Here is a 14,851-nt window from a genome sequence, read left to right as displayed (position 1 = left end):
TTGCAAAATAGGCCATAGAGTTGGGGGAGCATTATATCAACTATCATCCCAGGGTAAGCATCAAGGAACAGGCATTAGCGGATTTCCTGCTTGAAATCCCAGGGGAGCTCCAACAAGAAATAATTTGCACGACCCGACAAGGGTGTCCGGAGGGAGAAACTGACCAATATTGGACCCTCTACACAAATGGAGCCTCCAGAAAAGAAGGCTCAGACGTAGGGCTAATCCTAACCAGCCCTACGGGTGAAGAAATTACATACGCCTTACGATTTGACTTCCGCACCTCCAACAACGAAGCCGAGTACAAAGCCTTGTTGGCTGGTCTCGGATTGGCAGTAAAAATGGGGGCGGAAAGGGTCATAGCTTTAACTGATTCACGCATGGCAGCCAACCAAGTCACGGGGGAATTCGAAGCAAATGATAAACGAATGGAGAGCTATGTTAAGGCGGTACAACGAATCACAAGTTCACTAAAGAGTTTCACAATAAAGCAGATTTCTAGGGGAAACAACAGGCGAGCAGATCCCCTCAACAAACTAGCATCAACGTGTTTCGGGCACCTTTCCAAGGAAGTATTGGTGGAGGTATTAAGAGAGAGGAGCATTGACGAGCGCCAAGTTGACTCCCTATCGACAGCACAGTCCAACTGGATGACGCCTATCATGGATTACCTGCAGCATGACATACTCCCCGACGATCACGGAGAGGCTAGGAAAATAAGGATACGAGCTCCCCAATATGCAATCCTGGGGGGAGCACTGTATAGAAAAGGTCATACGGCTCCATGGTTCAAATGCATAGACGGTGATTCGGGGAAGAAAGCTTTAAAGGAAGCCTACACGGGGTCAGATGGATCCCATGAGGGAGCGTGGGCGCTCACAGGTAAAGTACTACGCATGGGGCTCTACTGGCCAGACATAAATCAAGACGCCGTCGAACTAACCCGGGCTTGCGTAGAATGTCAAACTTTCTCGCCAGCACAGGGGGTACCACCATCCAAGTTAACGAGTATAGTCAGCCTGTGACCTTTCTATCAGTGGGGGGTCGATATCGTCGACCCTTTTCCAGAAGCACCAGGGAAAGTAAAGTTCTTAATCGTAGCGGTTGATTATTTCACGAAGTAGATAGAGGCCAAACCACTGACGTGTATCACCGGAAAACAGATAATTAAGTTCGTGTGGAAAAACATCATAACGAGATTTGGGACACCCAAAGTTTTAATCAGTGATAATGGTTTGCAGTTCGCCGAGAATCCTTTCGGGGACTGGTGCATCGAAAGAGGAATAGAGCAGAGCTTCACGTCTGTGGCGCACCCCCAAGCCAATGGACGAACGGAGGTGTCTAACAGGACGTTGGTACAGGGGATCAAGAAGCGACTGGGAAAAGCAAAAGGCAACTGGGTAGACGAGCTATCAGAAGTCCTTTGGTCGTACCGAACCACGCCATGGAATAACACAAAGGAGACACCATTCAGCTTGGCTTATGGAGCCGAGGCAATGCTACCAGCAGAAATAATGATAGGGTCAATACGAACAGAGTATTTTCAGGAGCAAGGAAATAGTAAAAATCTAAGGGAAAACTTGGACCTCCTGGAAGAACGGCGAAAGCGCTCAAGTATGCGTCAAGCCGCCTACAAAAAGGTAGTAGAAAGATACTACAACCAACGGGTCAAAGACAAGGCTTTCCGGGTCAGGGATTACGTCCTGCGGAAGAATGAAGTTAGCCATGCACAACCCCGCGGGAAGCTGAGCCAGACATTGGAAGGACCATACAAGGTAACAGAGGCACATCGCAACGGATCATACTCCCTGGAAACTACAGAAGGAAGGCAAATACCAAGGGCATGGAACACAAGGAATTTGAGAAGGTTCCACTTTTGAGCAAAATCACAAGCCCCTATACAGAAGGGAGGACGATGGTACACCACTTTCGAGCAGAATTGTAAGCCCCTATACATAAGGGAGTGCAAGGAGACATCTCTTGGCCGGATTGATCGCCCGGACCAACAGGCGGACGCTCAGGGTAGTCCGATATGGAATTATAGTGCAAAATCACTATGTATCAGAATTACATAAATAAAAGAAAACGCACTATCTTTAATACGAAGTGCAGTGAGTATGCCTAACATATAATTTTTTTTAGAATAGAAAAAACAGCATATAGGATACTTAGTGAATCCACATGCACACAACGCACACAACGAGATGGTAAATCTCGGAATAACACGAAAAAACCTACACAGAAGGTTCAATATAGCCAAAGTAAGAAAACATACTCAACGAATAAGACAATGTAGCAACCAAAAAGCAAAACATACAGTAAACGAGTAAAACCATTGTCGATTTATGCATAAGGGCCTTAGGGGCCACAGACTAAGTCAAAATAACTACCAATACAACACGATAAATGCCTTAGAGGCCATAGATTGTTCAAGACAAAACAAAACAAAACAAAGCTTCAACAAGATTTTTTCACACCCTGAAAGGGAAGCTCTAGACAACTTCACACACCACCACTAGCACCACCTACACCAATCCCAACTCCATGATCACCTGCACCACTAGCTCTATCACCTGCTCCACCAGCATCACCGCCAATCCCACCAGCATCATCGCCAATTCCACCACCTGCTCCACCAATCCCTACACCCAAACCTTCCACAATGTCCTCACCCTTATCAAAAGCACACAACGCTTTCACCCCGTCCATGTCCAGGTGGCCCAACCCGAGCAAGCTAGCAAAGTCCATGGTTGCAAAAGCCAAGAGAACATCATCCAAGGCCGAAGAATGACTCGACTATGAGTCACTAGCAGAAGGGTCATAAGTCCCATCATCAACCTGTGCTTTTAAGCTAGCCAGCCCATTCTTCACCAGCAACAAATGCAGCATGACGAATACGTCTAATACCACCGGTAAACTCAGGATGCTCAATAAGCTTGTCCATCACCCGCACAAGGCCAACCTGGAGAAGCCAATTACGATCAGCTCTTGACACTTCCAACTTGCGTTCATGGTCAACAAGGTCCCGCTCTAGACTTTCATTATGTATCATTAAACCTTCATTCGCCTGGGTCAGAGATTCCACCTGGGCCTCCAGAGTACTCCGAACATCTTCCAACACCGCTTTCTCCGACACCAAAGACTTGTTTTCACACCCCAATCGACGAACGGTGGCACCAAGGTCCGCCACCTCTCCCCTTAAACCAGCTTCGCTCGCCGCAAGAGCAGAATGTGCATGCTCCAACTCGCCGAACCGCTACACATGTCGGGACCCAGCGGCCAAGTATGTCATGGCCTGCGCAGCGGCATAGGCAAGGTTATGAGCCAAGACAGTGTTGCTCATCAAATCCATATCCTCTACGGTGGCATGAGGAAGAGCATAGCGGGTAAAATCCAACGCAAAAGAATGCATAGACAGACGGGAACTAGATCACAATCTCCATCCCAGAACAAAAGCAGGGCCACTGTGAAGTACCCCTACAGTAGCAAGCTACTGAAACAACCGCTCAGGACTGCCTTTTGAAGACTGAGGGCTAAAACTAGGACTTAAAGAGATTGGAATAGGAACAGTGGGCTGATGAGACGCCCCCTCGATACCCTTATACTGTTGAACGTGATCATCGGGTATCCCCAACACATCCCCTGAATGTGACGGCACAGAGGACATCAAGCGCATAAGGCCGCGACGCTACATCACACGCCGGCCAATGGGTCCTGAATTCCCCTCGAGTGCCGGTCCACTCATCGCCTGCACAACTTTCCTTTTTTCTGCAACCCGACGAACGTTGGCATCAATCCCGATCTTACTGTCCACCACACTATCAGTTTCCGGCTCAACAGGAGGGCGAGACATAACGGCAAGGGCCACGACAGTGTTGGAACCCGGCTGGCTCCCCGATGCAGTGGAGCTCCCCACTGATTGTGGGGGCGCCGGAACAGAAGCACTTAAACGGCGGGGGGAGGCAAAGTCTCGTACAAGGGCACCACACGATGCTCCAGTTTCCCCTGGTAACGCCCTCGCAGCACATAATCCATGGAGACAGAGCATTCGACACCTATCAATCGTATGTTAAACGTAAGAAAATAGGCACAAGAAAACAGAAGCAAACAGGAGGCCCCCATCTTTTTAAAAAAAGGAGGGAGGGGGAGAAGGAGAAAGGAGGTAAAGTAAGAAGTAAAGACGATTTACCATTAGAAACAGTGTAGAATACGGACATCTCCCCCCGAGCACGCCAACTGGGGCTCATTCCAACACCAGCAAGTATGGTCTCCGACATCACATCAACGTCCACCTGGAGAGTGCACAAGAGATCGACGGTCGCCTGATTGTGGGGGAAAATTTTGGGAATAGTATCGGATAATGTGGTCACCCGAGAATACTCATGGTCAAGCAGCTCTCGATTAACCCATAGCCATTTGTCTTGCCAGTTCTTGGGAGGCTTACTGTCAAAGACAAGATTATGGCCTCCCCGGCGGGCAGAGAAGGTGTACTTATCGTTGGTGGCAACAAACCGGAAAAAGAACTTCAAAACAAAGTAGTCGGGAACGATGTCGTTGGCCCTCCATATCATCTCGAAAGCCACCATCTTATGAACAGTACTGGGGGTCAATATTTGAATACTACACCCATTACACCGGAGTACTTCCTCTTGGAAGTCAGTCAGTGGAAGGCGAAGGCTGGCGTCAAAGGTTTTCAGGTAAACACCCACTTTCCCAGGAGGAGGCTGGGTAATCAAAGACCCAGAGGCCGGAAACTCTACTCCGTCAGCCGGAGTGAGGTCGTAAGCCTTTTGAAGGGTGACGAACTCAGCAGAGCTGGGGATCAAACTCAGAGAGGAAGCCATGGCGAAAACACAGAAGAAGAAGAGGGGGAAAAGAGATGAAGAAACAAGATAGAAATAGAGAAAGGAAAATCGTCTGAGAAATAAGAGGGAAAAAGCGAGATTTACGAAAATCCCTAACACAGCTGACGTAACTGCCGCGCACACGTCGAAACGTCACATCACCGAAAACGAAGCGACGGCCGAGTAAAAGCGTGACACCTGCACCAACAGTTAAGTCCAGAACATCATAGCTAGCTAGCATACGTTATGACTACTTGACTGGGGGACTTGATGATGCGCCCCTCAGAGCGGGTCAGAAACAAGCGAACCCCCGACGAGGAGTTCCTAGCGAAGCCCGGGCCGGCGACTCGGCCGCTTTGGCAACCCCGAACTCCTGCGAGGCGACCGCGTAGGAAGTCCGCCCTCGCCAAGCTTTGTCCTTTACCTACAGTCCAAGGATAACGGCTCCAGGAGACAAAGAGCACGGCCAGAGCATTATCTCCTGGACCAATCGTTGCACCAGACACGAATGTGGAGCAGGGTCCTCCAATAAGGACGGCGGATCCTGTCGGAGTCACAGTCCTTGTCCCTCGTACGAATCGAGGAGGATCCTCAGTATAAAAGGTCGATTACTCTGCCTTGAGAGGTGAGCTATTCTCTTCCTTGATCATACACCTCCATACTTCAGATTCATCCCACTAACTTGACCGTCGGAGCGTCTTTCCGGGACCTCCTCCCGGAGAGCGGCTGACGTTTCTTCTTTCTTTGTGACCTCTCAGGTTCTATTCCGACGACCATCTCTCAGTAGCCAATGTGGTTTGGAGCCAGGTTGCATCATTATATTTTATGGAAATGATTTCGTTACTTAAAAATGAAATTTTTTATTGGAAGCTTAGGATGTTGCAGGGGTTCCATGTAACGCCCGCTAATTCGAGCTAGTCAATTTAGAGACAGTAAGCGTTAAAAATGACTTTTTGATAGAAGATTATTTATAGTAAATAATCTTAACCAAATTTATAGTATATGTCAAAAGGATTCCGTACATATAAAGAAAGCTGAAATCCGACTTATAACGAAGAAGTTATGACCCGTCGAAGTTTTGCGACAAAACCGGCACAACGCCGCGTCATAAAAAGTGAATTTTTGACAAACTAATTGTTAGCCTTAGATATCTAAACAAAAGTCGTAGTATATGTTAAACCGAGATCGTGCATATAGAGAACGTCCAAATCTAACTTCATATGAGGAAGTTATGATTTTTCTAAGATTTGGCATAGCAATATGCAGCCCGGAAATCGAATTTTAGATCGATCGGTTTTTGCCAACACAACCTAAAAGAGAATCGAATATCTCATTAATAGGAGCTGAACGATATAAAGACAGAAGAAAACGGACGTCGGATGATAAAGTTATGAATTTTAACAGACTTTAACTATCTAAGCCTGTTAAAATATACCTTTAAAATAAAGTCAAAATTAGCCGACGGAGTCTAAAGGAAAGTTGTAGATCACGTTGCTACCTGCACATGGATATAAAGAACATCAAAATTGGAGATCGTATGCGAAAGTTACGGAATTTAGAAGATAATTAATGTTAAGGATTAACCAGCCAACGACACGTGGCGAGATCTCAGCCCTACCTTCTTCCCCACGGCTTCGCATGAGATGATGACACGTGGCTTGAGTACGCCCTGCTTAAGGATATGTGTGCCCCGCATACTGAGTACGCCCAGCGTACGCACTTCGCCTAGCCTATGAATAGAGCTCGTTTCTTCTTATTTTTCCACGCCAATTCTCATCCACTTCTCTCCCAACACCCCCAAACCCTCAAGGCTTTTCCCTAACACCTCCTAGGTGTTAGAAGAAAGTCCTGGAGTGCCAGAAGGCTCTGAGAAGAAGAGATTTCGGCTCAGAAGTTATCCCAGCGTAGAGCCCGGTTCCTAGCTAAACTCCCTTGTAAGTGCGTTATGCTTACCCTACTTTAAGTATAACTTATGTTTAAGTTCATTATCGTTATTATGAACCTATCAACAAGATTTGTCAATGATTCAAAGTCATTATACTGATTGATCTACTTACGGGGATGATGTTTAGGCTGTGATTTAGTGAGGTGTTTAAAATGAGATTTCCAAACAGTATACTTCGTATACCAAACGAACCCTACCTCCGATATGATCCTACCTGGTTGTTCCTTACTTGATAGATCATAACGTAGACCTTGAGTTAATGATGAATCTAGACTAATAATTAGTCGCAATAAATAATAGATGAAAATCTAGTAATAATGATACTAGGTTTCGTCGAAAGAAAATAAAATTGTTAGAAGTGAAATGTTGCCCGAATTGCGAGTCGTCACTTTAACAAGTGAGTGCATAGTTACTTTCATCTTACACATATATATGAATTATTTAATATAAATTACATGCTATATGTGCCAATTATTTGTGTTCTTGATATCTATGTCGGATGAACGATTTATACACGTTTTACCTGATTTAAACTGTATATGTATTTTTATACCTATAAATATATTAGGTAAAGATGGGTAGATGAAAGATGAGAGATGAAAGATGATATAGATGATGAGAGGTGAAAGATGATGAGAATCCTTGACCATAACGATGATCCAGTCATTTAGCAGAGTATAGATGACGACCACGAACTATTCTAGATAGTCCAGTGGAACGCTAGCAGGCTCGCAACCTGTAGGTGTTGTGAACAATGTGTTCACCAGATGTACTCTAAAAACACTGGAAACCATATACTTAGTGCCTTATAAATGAACTTTGGCAGCTATGGATTTAGTGCCCTATGGATGAACATTGGTAGCTATGGACTTAGTGCCTAATAGATAACATCGGCAGCTATGGACTTAGTGCCTGTTGGATAAATCCTCGCAGCGATGGACTTCGTGCCTATTCCTTAGGACAATCCTTAGGAATGAATGAATGAAGAATATATGATTCTTAAGGTAGATCCTTAAGAATAAAGAAGATAATAGGGATGGGAAGTTGGGTTAATTGTTTGATGATTAAACATAATAATTATATTATTGTGGGTTGAAAATCCTATGTACTCACCAGGTTTCCCAACCTAAACCAATCACTTTATTAGTATCACAAGTATCAATGCGAAGATATACACTGTACTGAGAGATTAAAAGGAGATGTAAATCATTAGTGTAAATGAATGTAAGGTTTGTTTATGCTTATGTTTATGTATTTATGATGGCATCCCAATGTTTTAATATAAACAAAATACATTTATTCGGAAATGCTTTGATAATATCTTTATCATGGTTTCTGGGAACAAATTCCGCAATATTTCTCTTCAAAAATGATACTCTGATTTTTAAATAAGCATAAATAAAAATTTTAAAAATGACCGTCAATTTGGGGATGTCACAGTTGGTATCAGAGCATTAGTTTAAGCGAACTAGGAATTTTAGGAAATTTCTAGACTTAAACTTAGAATGTTAAGCGATGATTGTGAGATGGGTGTCTTCTATATTTAGGATGTATGCCTAAATAGACACGAGCACTAGCTTATTTATGGGAGATGTCTAAATTGCTTTTATGTGCTAAATAATTTATGATATAATATGCCTTATATGCTTTATGATGCTATCAGATCTATGGCCTATTGCCGACCGGATCTGGAAATTTTATGTGTTCATATTTCTAAACGTTTAATTACGGTATTAGAACTGGCATATAACTTTTCGGAGTGATAAGGAGATTTATATGTCTATCGTAAATAAAGATTTCACTATCTTAATTATTGTCGTTGTACACTGAGCATCTGCTAGAGTGTATAGATCGAAATTGTGAGAACTCGCAGCGGATTAGGAAATGCTAATGGAAACCATCTACCTGAGCCACAAGTGATTGAGTGTGCACCAGCAGCTGCACCCGAGCCAATCACGTTGGCAGGAGTCCAAACAATGATTTGTGCTATGATGGCCGAACAAAGGGAGGAAATGAGGCAAACGTTTCTTAATAGGGACGAACCTACTGTACCTATTGTACAACCTTAACTTAACATTGAACAGTCAGATGAAGGAAACTATAGTCAGACTATCAGTCAAGCCGAGCCACAAGTGGTTAGAAGAAACCAGCCCAATTGAGGAAATGATGAGTGTGGATGTAAGTACAAGGATTTCATGGCATCCAAGCCACCAAGTCTTTCTGGAAGCCTAATTCCGGTTGAAGTCATAGATTGGATCTTCGAGATGGAGATGATGTTTGAAAGTTGCGATTGCGGCAACAATCAGAAGACCGCTCTCACGGTTACACTGTCAAAGACTGGGGTATTAAGCTGGTGGAAGCTAGTAGATGATACCATGCCCAAGGGAGAAGCTAGCAAGATGTCTTGGGAAGACTTTTTGGTGCAACTGAAAATGCAATACTGCTCTGAGCAGGATCTATTGGAGATCAACAACGAGTTTCAAAACCTAAAGAAGGGAAGAATGAGCGTCACCGAGTACACTGCAAGTTTTATGGAGAAAATGAAGTTTGTTCCGTATTTAGTTCCAATGGAACTCTCCAAGGTCAACAAGTTTGCCAATGGATTACCAATAAAATTTGGTCCAATGGTCAAACAAGCAACCACATTGAAAGCCACAATCTGGGCAGCTAAGAATGTAAAGACCTAAATAAGAGAAAAAAAGTCTAGAAAAAGATAAGGCATGAGAAAAGAGGAAGCTTGAAGGATCCTAAAGATCCAATAAGAAAGGAAGATTCTCAAAGTCTAACCTGGATGACCAAAGGTATGGAGCCAAGTCGTGTGAAAAGTGCAAGAAGAAGCATTATGGGAGATGTGATGGATAAGTGACTTGTTATAAGTGTGGAAGGATCGGTCACTATTCCAAGGATTGTACGCTTAATGATAAGGTATGTTACGGATGCGGAGACAAGGGGCATATGTCAAAAGATTACCCAAAGAAAATGAAGCAGCAAGATCGAATGTGCCACCGAAGCCAAAGGCAAAAGCATTCTAGATGATCCTTGATGAAGTAGGTAACGGTGCAAGGGATCAGGAGTAAGGATCTATATATCTGAAGAGCGAGATATAAAGTAGTCATATAGATGGTATCATGTGGTGTAGCCTATTATAAGAGGCCTAGTGTAGGGTGAACTTGAATATCTATATAATTGTTTCAAGAAATAATATAAACATTGGTTATGTTATCTGATGTGTTAAGTCACTATATGATTTTTCTTATGTGGTGACTTGGAGAACTACGAGACAATACTTGAGACGAGTATGAGTAAGTGTGAAAGTTAGTAGAGGCCTATACTACCGGAAGCACAGGACTCGCACTTGGATCAGAGAAAGACACAAGGTTACCAAGGCATTAGTAATTGATTATGTTTTGTTCATATCTGTCGTTACCATCATTTCAGTAATGACTAAGAAGATGATTGTTATTCCAATCCTAGTGGTCATATCATATCGAGTCCGACTAAGATATGTATTCTACATGGTTCAGAGAACCAAGTTCGATGTAACATCTGACTCAATCCAGAAGATAGAAGTGAAAGATAATCGAAGCAATCAATGGAAGAATCGCAATCGTTGTTAAGGTAAGAAGCTTGTAGCTAGAAGTGCTACATGATAAAATGTGATTATATCACATTAGTACATGAAGGAAGGAATCGTCCATTCTGGATTTGACTCTAAAAGACCTGAGTCTAAGCATTGCATCATACGCTGAGAGGTCATTAGGATATTACCCATCAGTCTGTTATAGTAATTGAAGTAAAGAACTTATCTTAAGTTAAGTAGGGGCAGAAGTTTGCAATAAAGATCGAGCTTGTAACTTGAAGGTTACGATTGAAAGTCTAACGTAGTACAAAGAGCGGGTGCAAGATTGAACACCGCCAGCAGTTAAGAAGTCCACGAGTTAGATACTCATTTGAAAGGACATAGGAGTTACGGTTATTACCTAGGATGAAGAGATAACGTCCGCAGATTCGGGCTAGTCAATTTAGAGACAATAAGCGTTAAAAATGACTTTTTGATAGAAGATTATTTAGAGTAAATAATCTTAACCAAAGTTATATTATATGTCACAAGGATTCCGTACATATAAAGAACGCTGAAATCCAACTTATAACGAAGAAGTTATGATCCGTCGAAGTTTTGCGACAAAACCGTCACATCGCCGCATATTGTAAAATGTGAATTTTTGATAAAATACTTTTTAGCCTTAGAGATATAAACGAAAGTCGTAGTATACGTTAAACCGAGAGTCTGCATATAGAGAACGTCCAAATCTGACATCGTATGAGGAAGTTATGATTTTTCTAAGATTTGACATAGTAGTGTGCAACCCGGAAATCGAATTTTAGATCGATCGATTTTTAGCCGACACAACCTAAACGGACTTTAATTGTTTAAGTCTGTTAAAATATAACTTTAAAAATAAAGTCAAAACTAGCCGACAGAGTCTATAGGAAAGTTGTAAATCACGTCACTACCTACACGTGGATATAAAGAACGTCAAAAAAGGAGCTTGTGTGCGAAAGTTACAGAATTTAGAAGATAATTAATGTTTAGGATAAACTAGCAAGCGACATGTGGCGAGATCTCAGCCCCTCCTTCTTCCTCACGGCTTCGTATGCGATGCTGACATGTGGCTTGAGTATGCCCCACGTAAGGCTATATACGCCCTGCGTATTGAGTACGCCCAGCGTACGCACTTCGCTTAGCCTATAAATAGAGCTCGTTTCTTCTCATTTTTCCACACCAATTCTCATCCACTTCTCTCCCAACACCCCCAAACCCTCAAGGCTTTTCCCTAGCACCTCATAGGTGTTAGAAGAAAGTCCCATAGGGATAGAAGGCTCCGAGAAGAAGAGTTTTTGGCTTAGAAGTTCTACACGCGCAGAGCCCGGTTCCTCGCTAAACTCCCTTGTAAGTGCGTTATGCTTACCCTACTTTAAGTATAACTTATGTTTAAGTTCATTATCGTTATTATGAACCTATAAACAAGATTTATCAGTGATTCAAAGGCGTTATACTAATGAATCTACTTACGGGGATGATGTCTAGGCTGTGATTTATTGAGGTGTTTAAAGTGAGATTTCCAAACAGTATACTTTGTATACCAAACAGACCCTACTTCAGATATGATCCTACCTGGTTGTTCCTTACTTGATAGATCATGACGTAGACTTTGAGTTAATGATGAATCTAGACTAATAATTAGTCGCAATAAATATTAGACGGAAATCTAGTAATAATGATACTAGGTTTCGTCGAAAGAAAATAAAATTGTTAGAAGCGAAGTGCTGCCGAATTGCGAGTCGTCACTTAAATAAGTGAATGCATAGTTACTTTCATCTTACACATAGATATGAAGTATTTAATATAAATTATGTACTATATGTGCCAATCATCTGTGTTCTTGATATCTATGCCGGATGAACGATTTTATACACGTTTTACTTGATTTAAACCGTATATGTATTTTTATACCTATAAATATATTAGGTAAAGATTGGTAGATGAGATGAATGATGAAAGATGAATGTAGGGTTTCAAAGTACTCCATGGATGATGACAATGGGCCCCCTTGATGAAGTGTAGGTTAAAAGCCCAAGACTTGTCTTTTCCCTATAACTAGTAATGTATTATTCATAATTAGGGTTAAGAGTGAGGCAAAATGTAGCCGCCACATTGTGAGGTTTCTTGTAGAGTTAGATTCTTATTCCATAAAGTGTAATCCATTCCTCATAATTGAATAAATCGAGTGATCATTTGACATAATCTTCATATTTGTGTTTGTTCTTATTTTCCGCATCTTGTTCATCAAATCACAATTAGGGTTTTATTCCCAACAAGTGGTATCAGAACGGGTCTTTGAAGATCTATTGATTTTTGAAGTATCGGTTCTTGATTTGATAATTTTCTGCACAAGTTATTGAAGATTATTGGTGTTGTGGCGTTTTGGAATCAAAATTCTGTTCAAGCCTCTGTTCATGAAGATTTATGATATTCTGTTAGTGTTCATCTGGGTAATTTTTTTCTAATCTGATTCGTATCTTATTCATATTTTCTGATTGAATCTGATCGATTGTTCAAACCATGATTATTCTACTGTTCCCAGATCTATTTCACTTGATTTTGCCCATAGATTCGTTCCTTGCATTGTTCTTAAGCCCAATTCTTCCGTCTACTGTTCAAGTGTTCTTAAGCCCACTTATAATGATTTCTGTTCATTGGATTAAACCCATATCTTGTTCATTGACGTCGCATGTTCTGAATCACGCAGTCGACACATCTCGAAATCCTCTGGTCAATCTAAGCGTTTCATTCTTATGTTTCGCTTGATTTCATGATTCTTGACTCCGGTTTAATTTATTAATCGATTTTGTCTTTGAATCTAATTTCTTATATCTAACAGTTCGTGTCTTGTTCCCATCGAAGTTGTTAGATTTGTTCAACAACGATTATTGTTGACAATTGATATCGATTTCTTGTTATCATTGACTGTGATTTTGGGTCCAATATTGTTCTTTAATGTTATTGGGTATTCTTATTGATGAGAATCGATATTCCTTTTTGAGAACCGGTAATGAACAGACGAAGAACAGAGGGAGTTTGTATTGATTTTCGATTGAGTGTGATGTTTGATATGGAAATCGATATGTTTAGACCGGAAATTATGTTGAGGAAAATAATCTTGATGTTTGGCGTTACCCGGTGTCAATGGTCAACGCTAAAAGGTCAAAATTGAAATTGTGGTTTTCTTTTGAACGGTGGTCTCATCTGTTCGCAACCTGGTGATTTGCAGTTTTTATCATTCACGGTGTAATGGGTCTCGGAAACGGAACCAATGAGATCAGAACACGAAATTAAAACGAAAGGACTCAAAATCGGAGTTGATTGGTTTCGTGTTCATATCTTCAAGATACGAAAGTTAGCTGTATCAGTCGCTAATTGGGAAGATAACTTATAGTTTCTCTTTTGGTCCCTGTAACTTAAGCGATTTGACGGTTTTGGTCCCGGTATTTTTAGTGACTTGGCTATTTTGGTCCATTCCAGAAATTGTTGCAATTAAAGGGGGAAATGATGCAGAGTTACATTTTCAGTTCCAGAATTTCAGAAAAGTGACAGATTTAGCCCATTTTTCGAAAAGTTTGCAAATTTAAGGGCTGGTGAACAATTTTGGATTTTTTAACGCACATATTTTTTCGTGAAGAGAAAATTATGGATTCCATCAAGTCTTGGCGGTTTGGAAAGTCGTTTTTCGTGATAACGTCAAATTTTTTCGACTATTTCGGATTTTATACTTCATCGTTTATATCATTTTGTCGCGGGGGAGCACAATATTTTTTCTATCCATTCAAGATCATTCTCATGACCATTTGAAGGCTTTATAATCACATTTTTTATTATAAATCGGTGGAGAATTTGGTATGGCCATTCGAAATTGGATTTGTGACTTTTCAAATTTGAAGATTTTTGATAAAGCTTGTGGTAGAATTATGAAGGTAGCTTTTACAGTAGCAGTTCTTCATCGAGCTCTTCTAAAGCTTTTATAGAGAAGTATCCTTTACAGTAGCAGTTTTTCATCGAGCTCTTCTAAGGAATTGTTATATCTCCGACTTCTAGTATTTTCTCGATCAAGTGGCGTTACGAATATTAAAATTTGGGTTGTTACATGATAATTTTTGGTGGCTTATATCATTGGCTTATTTGAAGATCATTGTGACTTGGAGGGGGGGGGGGGGGTCTTCAAATACAAGAAGTGATTTGGTTTCTTAATTCTGAAATGTGTTTTGATGGCAGGTTTGGCTTTATTGATGATCTTTGGGATTACATCAGAAAATGAAGTTTAAAAACATTACTTCAGTGCTTGGTTTTTATATATATCATAGAACCCGTGGTTGAAGACTATTGAAGAATCAAGATTCGTGGATTGCTTCAAATATTCCTCGTTGCAAGATCTTTTCTTATTTGCTAGATGCTTATTTTGGATGTTAAAGCATTGTCATCCATTCCATACTTTGAGAGGGAGAT

At 41.4% G+C, this 14,851-nt stretch overlaps 1 protein-coding gene across 1 annotated transcript; it reads left to right on the top strand.

Moving 5' to 3' along the window:
* Window positions 1-341: 341 nt before the first annotated feature.
* Window positions 342-1,880, top strand: LOC145158621 (uncharacterized). The gene is made up of 2 exons (XM_079077492.1): window positions 342-986; window positions 1,242-1,880. Exons 1-2 carry the CDS (start codon window positions 342-344, stop codon window positions 1,878-1,880), a joined length of 1,284 nt encoding a protein of 427 aa, XP_078933618.1.
* The last annotated feature ends 12,971 nt before the right edge of the window (window positions 1,881-14,851 follow it).

This window comes from Lactuca virosa, chromosome 2 (assembly GCF_052849685.1).
Source record: "Lactuca virosa cultivar CGN04683 chromosome 2, Lactuca_virosa_CGN04683_v6, whole genome shotgun sequence".
NCBI classification, from domain to species: domain Eukaryota; kingdom Viridiplantae; phylum Streptophyta; class Magnoliopsida; order Asterales; family Asteraceae; genus Lactuca; species Lactuca virosa.
Note: the sequence above shows the minus strand (reverse complement) of the source record. Positions and strands in the feature narration are given on the sequence as shown.